This window comes from Neolamprologus multifasciatus, chromosome 19, assembly GCF_963576455.1.
Source record: "Neolamprologus multifasciatus chromosome 19, fNeoMul1.2, whole genome shotgun sequence".
Taxonomy (NCBI): domain Eukaryota; kingdom Metazoa; phylum Chordata; class Actinopteri; order Cichliformes; family Cichlidae; genus Neolamprologus; species Neolamprologus multifasciatus.
Genome location: NC_140457.1, coordinates 14,975,183 through 14,993,601, shown reverse-complemented (window position 1 = coordinate 14,993,601; position 18,419 = coordinate 14,975,183). Strand labels below are relative to the sequence as shown.

Below are 18,419 nucleotides of genomic sequence, written 5' to 3'. Positions count from 1 at the left end.
CTGTCAGTCTACAGATTCAGCACCACAGCTACACACCTGTTGTTGATTCTGACTGACCAGGGCTGCAACATTTATACCACATAGCTTAAGTGCGTAATGCACTTTGCAATCATCACATGCATGTTGCATCTAATTTAAATTAATGGAGTTAAAACTTTCTGCTACAAAGGTTCAGGCTCTTATCAGAAAGGCTTTCTGTTAGTTTAGTTATGTTACTTTTGTTGCTCTTGTTCAAAAACTATATTTTTCTCCCCATAAGGTCACAAACAAAATTGGACAAGCAGCCAGTTGAATCTTATAAAAACTTGCCCACATTTAGACGAACTCCGAGTGTTATGCAGTGTTATTAGCAGAAGGCAGGAAGGAAATTATGATGGGCAAAATCCGTGAGCTGCATCTGAATTTCTCAGAGCTGCTCCTGAAGCCACCGATATCACTCTGGCCCCAGAAATTTTGTGGTGATGTGCCAGCATCAGCGGTTTGTCAGTGTCTTCGTTGGTGGAAATTCTCAGAACAGACTCTAGATCGAAGTGTCAAACATAAGGCTGGGGGTCCAGAATCGGCCCAGCAAAGACTCCAGTCTGGGCCACAATCTGGAAATTGTGAAGGACTGCATAGATTTTTAACTTCTAAGAGTATTTTGCAATTTATACTACACCAGAGTAAAGCAATAGATAAACAATTAAATGAAGCAAAAGTTCATGTTTTTAATCTACTCAAGAAATATCTACTTGTCTGTAATTTTACACAGTTATCATGTAGAAAAACCGAGATGTACTGTAGAAGTTGCACTTGTTTTCCTCATATTAAGACTTTTCAGTCAAATATAGAAAAGGCAGTTTCACCGGTTTGGCCCAATTTAGAAAGAGTTTCACATCCCTGCTCTAGATTTTGTTCCCAAACACAGAGATGGTAAAGGGGTATTAAAAGACCCAGCTCTGGGAAAGGTGCTATTGTTATGTTTAAATCCAGATTTCTCTGAATTGAAGAGTGAATATATTTTATACATACATTGCATCATTAAAGAACTCTTCAGTTCTTAAAAAACAGTGCATATAAACCAAAATAATAAATAGCTATAGTTTCCTAGTTTTAGATTCAATGATTGAAAAAACAAAAAAACATTTTCAATTGTTCTCCACAATGAAAGACTGGAACAATTTCTATGAAAAATGATAGCACTGAATACTGTCTTTGTTAGGAAATACAGTCTCATTGTGGGAAAAGATTAAAATACTTTCCCCGCTTCCATTCATTTTTGATTTATGAAATAAAACAGAAGAAAATGAGTAAAAAAACGATTAAAAGGTAAAATATGAGAAAATGACGTACAACGCAGCTTGAAGAGACAAAGAAACAGCAGGGAGGCACAAAGAGAAAGAAGCATGACACACACACGAAGGGAGAGTGAGAGAGCGACAGAGACTGAGGATAGCGAGGGAGGACTTGCACCTCCTCCGTTTTATGTGGCAGTCCGGCTCCCCTGCCTCCTCCACGCTCTCACTCGCGCTGTCTCTCTCGCAGCCACATCTCTTCATTACCCCGTCTGCTTCGCCCCCTCCCCTTTTCCGCCTTCCTCGTTATCCCCCTTCATTTCTCCTTCTCATATTCTTTTCCACTCTTCATATTCGACATGCGCTTCACGTGAAGTCCACCTACCAACTTGCGGAGTCGGTGGATGTCGAGTAAACAAAAGCAGGCAAATGCTCTGACGGGGAATTAAAGAAAAGAAAACACGCACGTTCGCATCTTTCGTTGAGTGCCTTGGCTTGAACGGAGCAACAGTATGGATCTCTCATTCATGGCTGCACAGGTGAGACGCTTCGCCTCCAAACTGCTCAAATATATTTAGCTTGTCTGAACTTTTAAAAAATTATTATGAATGTATTTTGCCCGTGGATTTCAAGGGCGTGGCCGCGGAATAAGTTCATATCACGCTTTGACACTTTCCAATAATTGCAGTGTTTAAACATGGTTCAGTACGGATACCATCGCGTCTTTATGCGCGCATATCATTGTGTGAGGGCCAGTGGGACGTTGTTGCACTCCAGCATCACTCTAACAGTCTTCAAGTAAATAGTTTAGTTTCCTTCCTTATCCTTTCAAAGTTTATAGCTCGCAGGTTTTCTTTGCTTCATGTGTCACCATTAGGCGTTGAATGTCGTTGAGTTGCTGCACTTCTGTATGCTTTTGTGTCAGAGAATTCAAAATAATGAGAGCTCCAAATGTATATTTTAAGCTTTAACCACATCGTGGATGTGATACTCTTCTTCATTTCGTTTTATTTTTGGCATTTGAATTGCACCAGCTTCACTGGCCCAAAATCATTTTTGTAATTCATGCAAATATGGTATTGCACTGCTTTGCATAATACGTGCTGAAGTGATTTTGGCTCCACGGAGGACATGTGCTATTGTGCATCTGTTTAGAACATGGGGTTTGTTTTGATATTCTCCCTGCCCTCCTCCTCCTTCTCATCTCTCTCTCTCAGTGTCTGGCAGCTTGTGGTTTATCTGGTGCCATCTACTTTGCCATTCGTCGCACAACTACTATTAAAGGGTTCATTGCATTATTTTTTTTCTGCCAAGGGCTGTTCTTTGAGGCAAGATGAAGCCAAATGCTCCCAAATCTTTTTAAATCAAGGACCTCTAAATGGAAATGCATTGGAGCATGGACCCATCTGAGAATACGTTGTTGTTCACTATTACCTGATTTAAAGAGAAGCAAAGTAATACATTATGGAGAGCATGGAAACCTCACAAGTCAAAAGTGCAGATGCTGGAATTAGTTTTGTATTGTTTCTTCTTCATGCCAGGAAGAAAAACAACGTGTCACAAATGAAATTCTTGGCAAAGGTCCCCAAAATGGGTACTAGATACAAGTAATGTTTAGAGATGGATCAACTGATTAATTTATGAGATGAATACCAGACAACTAGCAATAGACAGCAACCTTTTCAGTACATAGGGGGAAAAAAGAGTGAAAAAATGTAAATATTTGAGAAATATGCAATCACATGACACTTAATTACAAATTACTAGTACCTGGTTGGACTTTTGGTTGTTTTCAGAATTGCTTCAAACCTTCTTGGTATAGATTCAACAAGGTGCTTGAAACATTCCTGAGAGATTTTCGTCAATATTGACATGATGGCATCACACAGTTGCTGCAGATTTGCTGGCTGAACACCCATAATGTGGATCTGCCGTTCTACCCCATCCCACAGGTGCTTTATTGGATTGAGACCTGATCACCGTGGAATCCATTTGAGAAAAGTAATCTCTATGTCATGTGCAAGAAACCAGTTTGGGATGATCTGAGCTTTGTGTTTATCCTTCTGGAAACAGCCACGAGAGGATGGGCACACCGTAGTTATAAATGGATGGACACGGTCAGCAAAAATACTCAGCTAGGCTGTAGCATTAAAAAAATGTTTTGTTGGAAAGAAGGAGCCAAAATTAACCAGGAAAAGATCCCCCACGCCATCACAGCACCACCAGGCTGAACTCTTCATACAAAGCAGGATGGATTCATGTCGTTTAAGCCAAATTCTGAGACGACAACACGAATCTTCTGTTGTTTAATTTTGATGAGCCCACGTAAACTACAGACTCTGCTGCTGCTCCATCTTCTTTAAGATTCAGTATTTTATGCATTCAGAGATGCTCGTTCTATACTTTGGCTGTAATGGGTGGTTATTTGAGTTATTGTTGCCTTCCTATCAGCTTGAAGCAGTCTGGCCATTCTCCTCTGTCCTTTGGAATCAACAAAACACAGAGAACTGCTGCTCACAGGATATTTTCTCTTTTTCAGACCATTTTCTGTAACTCCTAGAGATGACTGAGTGTGAAGTTCCCACTAGATCAGCATTTGTGAAATACTCATACTACCGATGTCTGGCACCAACAACCACACCAAGTTAAATCACCCTCCTTCCCCATCCTTTTCTTGATTTGAACTTCCACACGTCATTTAACCATGGCTACATACACTGAGCTGCTGCCATATGATTGGCTGATTAGATACTTGCTTTAATGAGCATAACATGAACGGGTTTATCTAAGTAAGTGGGCAGTGAGTGTATATTGTCCTTTGTCCTATTGTCTGTTAGTAATATATTATGGACAAAGAAAACATGTTTTTAAAGAGTAAAGGACAAAAGTGTGAAATACTTAAACATTAGGCAAAGCAATGAATCCAACAAAAGACTAACAGAATGTTAATATGTTTTATTATATGTATTTATCCTAGCGACCTAAACTCAGTTAGCAAAACAGCTTTTACAGCGCACCAGTAGATAATGCTCCAAGGATGTTTGGTAAGTAGATAAAACTTGTTTTTCAACATTTGCTTGATCGCACATCTGCCATATGTGTCTGTAACACCTTCAGTTCAATTAACATGTGAACACCAGCTTCAAATGGCCGATAAAGGAACTGCAGTTTTCGGCACTTGTGTTTATTTCATTTTGAATGAATGAATTGAATGAAATGGTGAAAAATCGTTTTATAGTTGATGCTTAGTAGTTAAGACAGCTGTGTATTACTAGCCCCACACCAGACTATTCCCCTTTAACTAATTTCAGCCCTAAAACAACAGTAAACAGTAGGGGTGCAATGATACACAAAATTCACGGTTCGGTTCGGTTCGGTTCGATACTTTGGTGTCACGGTTCGATATTTTTTCGATACAAAAAAAATGTTCATGCCTTTTTATTAATTTGTCATTTATTAAATTTTCATGGCACATTCTGCACCACATCTCTGTGCGTTCATCATTTGTTTGAAGCCAGCTCACCTCCTGCAACCACTTTTCCGAGAATACGCGCTTCTTTTGTGGTTCGGACTCCTTCTGACATTTCTTTGGAGGTGGAGGAACATCACAGTAATTGCTTAAAGGAGCTTCTTCGACATCTTTAAGAGTTCTAAACAAATGTCTGTCCTCCTCCTGAAAATCTTATGTAAGCAAACACGCGTTGCAACTTCTTATCTTGTGCGGGTTTTTATTTTGACAGCGAATGCGCACCTGCGGACCACTTATGTGCTATTTAGCTCATCATATTGCAGCCACAGAAATTCTTTTGTCCATGAAACCATAAAGCTGCACTTTCTTTTTGCCTTATAGTCTGATTTGTCATAACTTTTCCGTTTTGTCACTTCTTCACCCTGACCTGTCTTATTTGGCTCAGCAGAACTAAAATATATATCCTGCTGCTTTTACACACGCACTAACATAACGCTCAGCGATTCTCTGCGCGATCAACCTCTCACATGTTTAAGCTGCAGGAGATTTCATGTTTGGTCAGGTCATGTTTGCATAGTAAGCTAACGATTGATAAGACGATGTCAGAGGAATTGGTGCGCAAATTATCATCACTCACCAATCAGTACTGTCGCTTTCTATACACAGTTCATGCGATTGCAAAGTGAAAGCAAAAAACAAGCGCAAATTCAAACGCGATTTCAGTATGTCACATATTGACAGTGGCCGATGCCAATGACATAATTACCCAGCTACATTTCCGAAAGAATGCAAAAGCATTGACATATATTTTTCCTTCCTACGATAGGCCGACGGGCAGGGCAGAGATAGATTTTGGTAGCCCGACTGGAAAAAAGCCCCAGGACGTCGGGCTAGCGATTTTGCGAGCCCTGTATCTGATTGAGGAATCACTCATCTTTGGAAAAGAGAGTTTATTATGGAGAAATGTCTCTTTCCAAAATAAAAGCTATACTATACGCTTCTTCTGGGCTATATTCTCAGCAGCATATTAAACATATCAGGTCCCCATAAGGAGAATCATGTGCTAACGGCTGTCTAAATGACTCGGGTAAAGTTTGTAGCATGCGTGCTTGTTTTTGTCTGCTTCCACTTGTCTTTGCACTAGGATGATGTCAGAGTAAATGTGCAGTCATATTGGTTGTGTTCCCACTAGTGCTGTCAGCGTTAATCTGAAATGACGTTAACGTCACAACACGGCAAATCTCCGTTAACGAGCTACCGCGGATCACCTCATGAGTGGGGCTGGAAGACGTCAACACATTAACGAGCTAACTGCGCTAACACACTAGTTCCCACCAATTGAGCATTGCTGGCACATCCAACATACTGTTTTACTTTTGTCCATGACGCGCTTACCTTCAGGGTCATACGTCACATGAAAACCAAAATAGTTCCAAACGCCAGATCTGAATGAGGGTGGGGGAGGTTCAATTTGCCATGTTGCAACGAGCTTAACTTCTGTCTAGCTAGCTTGCCCTGCGCTCAGTGAATCTGTGTTCGACTACTCCGCCTAGGCTGCACTGTCGAGCGCAGATCCACTGAGCGCTCAACACAGACAGCATCGTCAGAAGGAAAGTTGATAAAATAAATTAAAAATGTTGTATTGTTCGATACATATGCGTACCGAACCGAAAGCACTGTATCGAACGGTTCGATATCGATACGAGTATCGTTGCACCCCTAGTAAACAGATGACAAATGCTTTAAAGGGAATTTTGTATTTGGTACTAGAAAGGTGGCTTACTACTCCCTCTTGACTCTTTACCTCACACTTGCCATTTTTGAAGTTCACCTTTTTCAACATTCACGTACCTTCCCCCCAAAGAATGCAGCTCTCTCAGATCGGTAATGGCTAATTTAACTGAAGTGAAATTCATTCCTGTGCCCTGAGTCACTCTGTAATGGTGACTGTGAATGAAGTCAGGCAAATGTCCCTGGAGTTTTCAAGACTGACTTCACAATGGATGATTTTTTGCCCATCCATCTCAGTGTAGCTCTGCTGCCTGCAAATCACTGGACCTTCACCACCACTTTGTCTCTAAAAGATGACGGATGCTGCTAAAGCTGTTCTGGCCTAAAGATTGGAAATTTTTTTAAAGAACTTTAACTCAGACGAGCAGATTTCTGATTTTCTCTATGTAGAAAATTGGTGGGTTTGAAGATGCACTGGTCATTATTGTTGTAGTATTTGAAAAGAGGAAATTGACCATAGAAACTGAGTAGCTTGCTTGTCATTCAGAAGAACCAATAACATGCACGGTGTGTACCATTACACAGAAACTGGTAGCATTACTGGCTATTGTTTTTCAGCATTTCTCACTCCTGTTTTTGTTAAAATGGTTTTGTATGTTATACGAGAAACATTGCTAAATAGCTCTTGACAGAACAATGTGTGCACTCTTGCGTTTGGTGAATGATTTGCATTTGGCAGCAATGCTTCGCTGGTTTGAAATGGAAAAAGGGTATACAGCATTAGCTTTAAAGTGGTGGCATCCTCGAGCATTGTGAAACATGGATTAATAGGCGACAATCACAGCAAAGCTTTTGAATGCTAAGCTGAGTGCAATTCGGCAGTTTGCGTTTTATCTATTCAATTAGACTGAACTGAGAAATGTTTCACACAGCTTCCCTTAGATCCCTGTGGATATCAAGATTAATTTTTGACATCCACATACTTATGAATTTCTTTTTTTCCCCAATACTGCTACTTTGATGTTAATTATATTGTGTATATCTTAGCATCTTGTTGAGGCTGTCACTGTTAGGTTATTTAACTGGCAGATGTTAAGGCATAAGAAAATGAATCATTGTGTTAGTAACTAATGTTGAGGTCAGCCCGAGACAAGCTTCGCAGACATCCTGGGCATTCTGCCAGTCTCAAACGTGCTTCAGCTGACAGATCTGCCACACAGGGCAGCAAAACCCTTAAGGGTCTGCCTATCCAGTGGAGGGTGTCCCAGTGGCCTTTGCCTTTTACTCATTTTTTAGCTCTTCATACATGCACTATAACCACCTCTGTCATATAGGGTTATATGTAATCCCCTGTCATGTCTATTTCTCTCGCTTTAAAATATTTTCATTACCTGGCCAAATTCATACCTAAGGATGGGCTGATTTGTCTCTTCATGGCAAGCCATCATGATTTCTCGTGAAATTATAGCCCCAAGTCATTCTACCTGACAGGCTTTGTACATCTCTTCCTGTGTTAAAGAGTACAGATGAGAGTGACAGGATGATGAAGTAAAGCGTTGTTGACAGCAGCAACAAGCAGACCTATGTATATAGACACAAAACCACTTTAGTTTACTTGCCAGGTGACATAAAAAGCAAGTGTTTAAAGCTGATAATTTAGAATTAGAAAGACATGCTGGAGATATAGCAAGACATGTTTGCGCACCACCACCCCTGGATATTGAGCCAGATATAGAAATTCAAGTTGACTTATTCGCAAACTAGATTATTTTTCACTAAACACAATTTTGGAAATAGACACGAAGTGTAAATCTAGGCCATTTTTTCTCTTTTCCTTTTTTTTAAACCCAACTTCATAAAAAAATCGAGTTACATAATGATATTATCTCACTGTGAATTCTCCACGAACTGACTGCCCCTATTAAAAATCTCCTGCTTTCTATAGTCGTGGCTAATTTGAAGAGTGTAATAATGTCACGGCAGCCTTTTCATCTTGAAGAATTTATTTCCCCTCCGGTCTTCTTTTGTCTGCTTTTTCAGCAATTGCTTTTACATGAAAGCTGTAGTCCTGAGATAGTGAAAACTTGCAACAGACCCAGATTTTCATGTGTCTTCATATTTAGAGGCACACAGGTTGAATGCAAACAGTCAGCTTAAACAAATTACATAGAGCTGTTTGCATGGGGGGGGGGGGGACGGGACAATCAGTGCTTTAAATAGATGAAAAGCAGGTAATCGTGCTTAGATAGGTCTGTTTTCTATTCTGGTAGCTTATCAAGAAATGCAATTTGAAGGCAGGTCACTGATTTATTTTCCTTTATTGTCTTTTATGTCTGTACATGCAGTCATTTCTCATGTCTCTTGATATAAAAAATGATAAATTCAAGGACACAGAGAGAGTGAAAAGGCAGTAAACAACATTAAAAAGTTGCTAATGACGAACTCTTATACAAACCCTTAAGAGTTGTTGCCCTGCTTGACACGTCTCCATTAACAGATGGGTTGAAGGAGAGGTCGTGCTCTTCAATGCAGGGCCACTTCGTAGTTTACTCCCACTTGATGGATGCATGTAATACAGAATAGCGGGCGGGGGGGGGGGGGGGGGGGGGGGGGAGACGAGCATTCAGTAGTACTGTGGGTTGGTTTTGTCGACTGCTTTTTATGCAGTCTTTCCTAGAATCAGAATGATACATTAATTATCTCATATTGAAGACAGAAAATGCTGAAAAGTCAGTAATGCTGCAGCAGGTGGTTAGATGGCCAGCTCCAGGTTCCCACCCTTTCTCTTTCTCTGATTTGGGCATAAACCACACTAGCAAAAATGTCACGAGTTTCCAATTCAGTTCCCACCTGGCTGGCACTTACACATACTGTTGTATGTTCATTCCCCTGTTCGCTCTCTCTCTTTTTATCTCCACCATCTTTATCAAATACCAAATAAAGCCATAAAAGTGCCAAAATGATATTAAAAGAAAGCATGCAAATGGGACCATCAAGTTCCTGACTAACAGGAAATTGCAAATCTCTGTTTTTGGCTCTCATTATTCTTGGAATGAAGCATGAAACTGCCTTCTAGTAGAATTCTTTAAACTAGGCAACAGTAAAGCACCTCCACCCAGTGGTACATCTGTAATCATGTATTTGTGCAATAAAAAAAATAAAAATAAAAATATCTATTCACTAAGTCTGTCTTGTATCCTGATTAGTAAGAGCTCACTACAGTGAAGTTATCCACAGGTGTAGTATTTCTCTCTTGGATGAAAGCTATGAATGTTATGAAACTATAGATTTTTGTTAGTGACTTTAGCCTTTGGGAATCTAAACCAGGAGTATGTAGCATTTGTTAAGCAAGCAGTGCCTGCAGAAATCTCTGTGGCCACACATGGTTAATTAGAGGATGCTAGCTCCAATCCCCCTGTGAGCCTAAATTGGAAGGAGTGGATGAAAATGGATGGATGAATAGTGCCTTAAATTCTGCTGAGCTCTAAATTTAACGAGAAAGGATGCTAGAACACAGCCCATCTACTGCAGATGCAGTAACTAACATTTCAATCATTTCAGAACAGCAACATTTCAAAACAAACCAGCATTTCTACTGCATACTGGAGTCCAGTTCCCCTTGTTTTTCCCTGATCATGAATCTCTGCCCTTTTAGGAAAGAAGCCTTAAGGTAAAATATGGTCAGGAGAAAGAGCAATGGTTCCTCATCCCCTTTTGTGTGCTCAATCTTCACTGGAGCAGGTGTGATTTATTGACCACCGAGCAAAAGTTGGGAAGAGATGGAGATGGAATAGCAATACCTGCCAGCACATTGCTGTTAGTCCATATGCTCAAAGCTTTTTTTATTGTGTGACACTCAAATGATAATAATAATCTGACATACAAGTTTTGTTTTGGTGTCACAGGTGGGATCAAAAATTATTTAGCTAGTGGATTTAATATTGTAATACATTAAGAGGCAACACGTTCTCACTCCCAAAGCGTAACATTTTACACTATGGCCTGTATTTGTATAGCGCTTTACTAGTCCCTAAGGACCCCAAAGTGCTTCACACAACCAGTCATCCACCCATTCACACACACATTCACACACTGGATGAAACACACTGGTGCGCCCCAGGATGGCTGTGGCTACAATGTAGCTTGCCATTGTAGCCACAACCATCCTGGGGCGCACTGACAGAGGCGAGTCTGCCGGACACTGGCGCCATCGGGCCCTCTGACCACCATTAGTAGGCAATGGGTGAAGTGTCTTGCCCAAGGACACAACGATCGAGACTGTCTAAGCCGGGGCTTGAACCGGCAACCTTCCGATTACAAGGCGAACTCCCAACTCTTGAGGCACGATCGCCCCAAGGTGACAAATCGTAGGTATGTTACGCCTTTGGCCACCCAACACGTCCCTATATTACAAGTTCGGAAAAATTAGGAAACATGAGAACCGTTTGGAATGAATCTACACCTGTACATTTATTTTACTTAAATCGCTTTGGAAAACACTATCTAACGCGATTAAGGTGGTGGTTAACGTTAGGGATAAGGTTATAGTTAGGGTTTGGGCTGGAATACACGGCTGGAACGTGTGTTACTGCAGGAGCGTAATTCTATTCGATCTTGAGTTGCTGAGGATTAGGGTCGTATCATGTCCCATAGTCCCAGAAAGTTGGCTTTGTTCATGTGGAATTTTCAGATGAAATCAACATGTTTGACCCTGCAGAAGTTAACCTTAGAAGCCTGAAATCAATCAGAAGACCCACACTCCAAAAACAGGGGTGTGGGTCTTTCTATTTCAAGTAATGCCATATGTTTTTAAGTTATAAATTTGACTTCGCTATAGCCAAAAGCATACGAGTCAGCAGTAAAATGCATCCAGTGGTTGAAATTCTCTCGTAAAAGATCTCTTTCAGTAGATGGAAAGTCAAACTAGAGATTTTTAATGGGATCTTCCAAATTCTTGTCACCAGAGGGACAAACATGTATTTGGCTACAGCTTATGGAAGGCTTACTATCTTGAAAATTCCTCAGATTTTGATTTATAAGTCTATCGTTATTATCAAACAAAATTTAGCCAAGTGAGACCAGATAATTGATGGATGTAGCAACAGTAACCAAGGGAGCCAGGGCTAAATGAACTGTCAATAACTGTCATATTACAACACATAATTTCTCAATTTCACCTTGCCATCTTATTTTACAACATGTTTGCACTGTAATAGCAAATGTCTCCCAGCTGTTTTGCACCTAAAATGAGTTGCTGCATATTGAAAGAAGTCCTGGGGTGAATGAAAGGGAGACTTGATGGACTGTGACGGCCAAGTATGAAGTAATAACATCTTTCCCTGATAGACCTATGCCAAATGTTTCTTATAGTGTGCTGCTTTTGATATTCTGCAAGCATCAATTATACATTTTGGCATGAATAATCTATTCCCCCTAAATAATTGCAAAGTAGCTTCATCAGCCTGTATTGATGTGTTTTAAATAACATTAAGCTACAATTTAGGGTAAAACTTTGAAGAGTAGTGCCTCGGCCTTCTGTTTGAAAATGAGCTTCAAGCTGATGCTCCAGCCGTTAAAACGCACATCTGCATTCAGCTCATGAGCAGGTTTTTTTTTGATGAAAAGGAAACACGATTGGAAATTGTGGAGAGTTAAACAGTGAGTGGTTGTTCTGCTTTGGTGAATGGTGAATGGCAGAAGCTGATTACACACTATTAGTGAGGAAGCAGTGATGAATTATGATTGTAGTTAAACATCGCCACGGCTGCTGTAATATATCGGTATCATTATGCATTTTTGGAATCATTAGTATGCTAAAGGCAGTATAAGTGGGTCGTGAGTCTCCAACATGGCGTCTGTAGTTTTCCAGGAAAAGCCAGTTAAATTGTTTACATCTCCACAGTTTAAGTTAATTACCCGCTCGCAGCTTTTCCACAACTTATGTCAGCTGTTACTCTTTCCAAACTTTAAAACCTTACTGGCTTCAAACAATGCCTCCATAATAATACCAACAACAAAATCCTGCTTCTTGATTTGATCTCTTTCACTGGGCCTTACTCTTTGAGTGTGACCTTGGGTTTGTTCAAAGAAAGCAGCCCTAAGGCGAGTGACAAAGTGTACAAAGAGGCCTTCCCCTCCCTCCATTTCCCTCTTATTCAACTCCTCTTCAATCTGCAAAGGAGTTTAGGTTGTATAGCACACAATATTACTTCACTGCTCACGAATACTGCTGCCTTAGGTCTTCCTTTAGATTGGCTTCTAAGGCAACAGCTGACAGTCTCTAATGTAGCTCTAGCCACAACTCAAGAACAGGCTGCTGACTGTATTTCATATGAAAACATATGATACCTCTCCCATTACAACCCTGGTTGTATTTTAGCACTAGCAGGGCCTCCACTGTCCTTGTGATGTTTTATATAAAGTAAATCTGGCTGCGTACCCTTTCTGGGCACATGCAACTTTAATGCCCAGGTAATGAATCAGGCACTTACAGTATGTAAGCTGTATTACATATGGAAGTCATTTGGCATCTCTGCTGGTATGCTTGATTTGTGGAGAAGTACACTAAGTTTGCATTTTTTTTCCCCTTTTAACATTGAATTTTTTATGACGCCTTCAAGGAGTTGTGAATCAGTTTGTGGCAAGTGCTTGAACCTTCTCTTAGCAGGTGTTTTGATGCATTTGAACCTCTGTGTTGGAATCAACAGTTTCAGACCTAAGCTTACACCAAACTAAGAAGTATCACAATATTTTACCCGGGGTGTTTTACTCTAGCCAAAATAAGTAAATGGATAGTGAGGATATTTATATTGGAACATGTAGTGCATACACCATATCAGGTTAGGCTTACGGCTATGCTTTAAGCATAGCATAGGCCCTGAAGGGTCAAAGCTCTGCAGTCTTATACTTTACTGTCGCTCATACTTGTCATTAAGAAGCGATGATATTGTTTGTTGCTGCAGTTACTGATTTCACACCTGGGTCCCGCTCACTTGCAGCCTGTACATATTCTGTGTCTCACCACCCACTCACTATTGCTCCCTGTCATTTGTATACATCTCAGAGTGCGAAAGTCAGAAATTATTTATTTATAATGATGACTGATGGATAGAAGGTCCAGAGACATAAATGCAAGGCTTCCGTGTGCATACGTGGGCTTTCGTGTATATCTTTTGTGCTCATTCTTTTCCTTCTTTTGCCGTGCAATAATTAATGTAGGCTTGTCCAGATTTGTTCCGTCAAATTATTCAGAAACTAATGTGTTTTCATGATGCATTGTACATGCAAACATTTAAATAAACTCATACTGCGAGAATTTTAATAAGAGCAAACAGAGAGGCACCACTGTAATGTAACTAGGCCAACATGGCACACACATGACAAATGTATGACATCCACCCACAGGGAAAATAACCATTCATAAATGCTGATGCCAACCTACAACAGTCTATAGGTTATACACTGTACTATACTAGTGTAGGCATAAGTGTTCTCACTGGATTTATCCGCTGGGCTGCCGACAACATACACACTGAAGAAACATTGTCCTCGTAGCTTAATTTTGCATGGATAATGAAATAATGCTTGCTTTTTGTTGTTTACTACAACATACAGCAAACTAAAAAGGCTCAAGTGTCAAATAAATATGACTGACCACTTTTTGCTCTACCAACACCAAGCCCCAAGGACAAAATAATGATAATAAAAAATACATTTTCACTTTGTACTTCAGATCCACTTAAGTAAAGGTCAACCAAAACTCATTCACTTTGCAGATCATTATGCGCCATGAGGCCACACTGACATAAACAGGGAAATCTAATTTTGGAGACTTTACAGCAAGTCCTGCAGCACTTTGTGGAGCCTTCTGTGTTTATTCTTGTGTTGGTTCACAGAACCCCTGTGGCCACTCTTTTTTACACCCACATAATCTATTTTGATTAAATATATAAAAATATCAATATCAGCTGGCAGGTTTATGGGTTTGTTTTTTTTGGGTTTTTTTTTTAAAAAAGCATAACACTGAGACTGTCATTGCAGAGAAAAGCATAAAATGTCTTTTGGCTTTAGTAGCCACCCATGGATACATTTAAATGGACTGGATATTATTAAGATGCTTTTCTTTTTTCTTTAATGTGAAGGGTTAATGTTAAAAAGAGGCATGTTTAAATCCTTTTTACACCTAAAGAAACATTGATACCTTAACCTCACCAAAGAGCCCCTGATCACCAAAGCAAACAGCATTAATAATAACACCACAAAAGCACATCCCTGTTAATACGAGCAGCATAACCAGTTTAGTTGTGTTCAGAGCAGCACTTGCATTATGGATGGGCCTCTGCATCCTGTAATTGCATCCCCCGAGGCTGAATTCTATGGATACACTTTGACTATAAGTTACACTAATTCATACAATATTGGTAATGAAAAACGTAAACACCCATGTCACTAGTTTTAAAGCACGATCCTTGTTGAAAATTGCAAAACAAATGGAAATGTGTTGAGCGCTCACAGTCCTAGTGTGCTTCTTTCCTGCTTTGCCTTGAAGACAGGTATTTTTGGAGTTTTGTAACTACAATTTTCTATCAGTGTGCAATATGTGTATGGTTATAATTACTGGAAAAGAATTGACAAGTAAATGAATAATTGTAAAATAGCAAAGTGACTTGGGGCAAGTGCCCCCTGTCAAAGTTGGTTCCCCGTCCACTTCATATGGTCTGCTGCCAACCCTGATTCAGAGGTTAGGGATATTTTGCTGGAAAGCATCCATTACGCTAGCAATACAATACAAAAATGCCTTCCCAGCAGGAAAAAGGAAACTAACCCATCCATCCATCTTCTTCTTTTGCAGCATCATTTCCCTCCACCCGCTACAGGGTCAATGAGGGAGGCTGTGGTCTAGCCCAGCTGTAACAGGGCAAAAGGCAGAGAAGCTGGAGTACCCGGAGAGAACTCTTACAGGCAGAAGAAAAACACACAAACTCTACATAGGAAGGCTCTAGCCTGGCTTTGAACCTACGGTCTGCTTCCTGTGTGGCAGCAGTGCTAACTAAAGTCAAATCAATTTGATCAAAAAACAAATGTTTATTGCTCTTGACTTGCGTACTGTGTTCGCAGTTAATCTTGAGGAAATCAAAGTACTATTTATTGTGTAACAGATGGATCACTTTTCTAGTGCTTTTTGACAACCATTCGTACCTCTTACATTATCCACCTCATCAGTTTTGTCATTTTATCTTAAATTCATACATATATGAAAAGAATATATGGAAAAATTTGAAAAACACATAGCACAGAGATGACTTTACATTTGCAGTTTACATTTGACAGGAAGTGTTGGTTCTTAATGCTCTGCAGATCTGAGGGCTGCTGTGACGCAACACGTGTGCACATAAGTGGATTACTGTAATGGGAAGGTAGGGAATGTTTGCTCTGATAACCCACGTTTAAATCACATTATTATGTCATACACATACACAAGCAGTATTTATACCAGCAGCCATGCGGATGTTGATTTATATTAATGCTGCATATTCACAAACAAAGAGAGAAGTTCTCTTAATCTGTCTTAAAAAAAAATCCTACTGCCTTTAGGTCACATATCCCAGTAGCTTTACCTTACAGTAAGAATAAACAAATTAAGTTGTTGTTGTTATAAATATTTATAATTTTAAATTTTAAATAAATATATCATGGTGTGGGATGAAAATAGATCATCTTAGCTGTGAATTACAGAAATTAATAAGACAGGTCATTAAGTAGAGAGATGCACAGTTCATACAAATTATCCAGAGATGTTTCAAAATGCATCCATTTCTCTTCAGGGATATACGGTGATACATGTAACACACAAACTGCACAAATAGCATATGAGGCTGCAGAATTCAAATGTTACTACTGACGAATAAAGTAAAGACAAACATACAAACCAATAGCCATGCTTCTATTCAGGCACTGGTGATCGGTCCTAGAGAGGTACAATCGTGGTTGGAGATGAACTCACCAAAACAGAAATAATTTTGTTTGGGGAAGCCAAATGTGTACAACAGTGCCATTTGTCTTTTAGCTTCTTACCGTCACCCCCGTGTGATTTCTGACTGTGCATTAAAATGTGAAAAGCAGATTACGAAAGAAGACAAGCTTATTTCAACAAAGTATCCTCAGTAAGGTGAAGTACCTCCTGCCACATGACTTCCAGAGAGTAAGTCACACTTTTATTACCTCTTCCTTAGACTATAGTAATTCTTTATATCTTGCCTCTGATCAGTCGTTACTTTGTCATTTGCAGGCTGTAGAAAATGCAGCAGCTCACCTTTTGACAGGAAAGGAACTGCGTGATCACATTACACCTACATTCCAGCTCATTTCAGGGTCCAGTTTAAAATTTTATTACTTGTTTTTAAGAGTCTCTGTGGTTTTGGCCCAACCTTATTTAATTGAACGTTAGCAACCTTACACTCTTACGGAGCACTGAGGTCTGCAAGCCAACTGCTTTTGTACAGGCTCAAAAGCAATGAAGAGAAAGCCTTTTTAGTAGCAGCTCCTCTGGAGCAATTCAAAGAAGAGATACCCAGTCTTTCATCCATTGTAAAGCACTATTAAAAACCTACTTATTCTCACTTGCTTTCAATTCTAGCTGAGCAGGGTACCCTGGCTTTTATTATGCACAATCTTATTTACTTTGTTTAATTTTATGATTTTTTGTGTAAATGTGTTGTATATTTAGTTCCTCTTATGTTCAATATAGTGTTGTTTTAAATGTGCTATAGAACTAAACACAAATATATTTAAGAAATCTTTTAAAAAATTGGTTAAAACTACAAATTACTGAATGAATTCATGTTTCATTTTTAGACCACAAGTTGAGGCTGGCATAATATTTAACCACCAAAACATTTTTTTCTGTTCAGGAATAAATATCTGTAATTTGCCAGCTTAATCAAAAATAATAATGAGGTTTACCGATTTACAAAAAAGCAGTAAAGTCAATGATTATGGAGGAGCTTGCATACACTGGTGGATTAGCCTCAACAGAAACATTTAAAAAATGATTTTGGTAATTAGCAGCACTGCTAATTTAGTGCAGCTGTGGCTCAAATCCTTCATTGGGTGGTGATCTAATAAATTAAGCACTGTATATGTACATAAAGATTTGTAAATACAGTGAGATGATAGTGTAGAGTGTGAGTCAGTAGAATCCTTGAGGAGATAACTTTTCCGCCTATATAAGATGAGTGACTCCCATTCCCATGTCACTGAAGCCTCTGGGATTCAGGAGGAAGAAGATATGAGACCAGCAATGACAAGGTCAGAGCAGTCAGTGACTGAGGGAGGAAAAAGATGTCAGGAAGAGCTCTGGCATCCAGACCTCATTGAACCATGACCTGGAGGCGTTGAGTGTGCAGGTGTGCACAGATTCTCAGCTTTTTAGGATTTTAAAGTGAGAAAAGTGACATGAGGTGAAATTGAAGATGAATTATTCATGAATCCTCACAAACGCTTGCTGTAATTCTGTTAATATTGTTGCTGCAACAATATTACCATTATTACTGTCGCAAATGAAATTTAGTCGTAATGAGAGTCTTTTACAAGCTCAAGCAGAGGAAGTGAGATTCTCAAATTAGCCTGCAGAGCAGATGACAATATTGTCATTGTAACCACTGTTGGATAAGTTCACCTCATTGTTTGTGTAACATTAGACATTAGATTAGTCTCCTTAAACAGCAAACCTCTCTTTGGGAAGATTTGCCTTTGCAGTACAATGTGTGTGTATATAACACAGACGGGAGACAGAAGTGTGCATGATATGAAATGCGAGATTTTTATTTGAATACTGCAATTTGCACATCATTATTGATAATTACAATGATATCTACCTTGATATAATTTACAAATGCAGTAGTCTTAAGGTACGCATGTGGAGGAGAATGTGGTTCCTTGAATCA

General features: G+C 39.6%; 1 protein-coding gene across 1 annotated transcript in view; it reads left to right on the top strand.

Moving 5' to 3' along the window:
* Positions 1–1,419: 1,419 nt before the first annotated feature.
* The window catches only part of LOC146496232 (uncharacterized protein C14orf132), a 32,340-nt gene continuing 15,340 nt past the window's right edge, over positions 1,420–18,419 (top strand). The window contains exon 1 of the mRNA XM_085143343.1: positions 1,420–1,813. Coding sequence (XP_084999469.1) covers positions 1,787–1,813 — 27 coding nt within the window. The 5' untranslated portion in view covers positions 1,420–1,786. The remainder of the gene's footprint in view (positions 1,814–18,419) is intronic.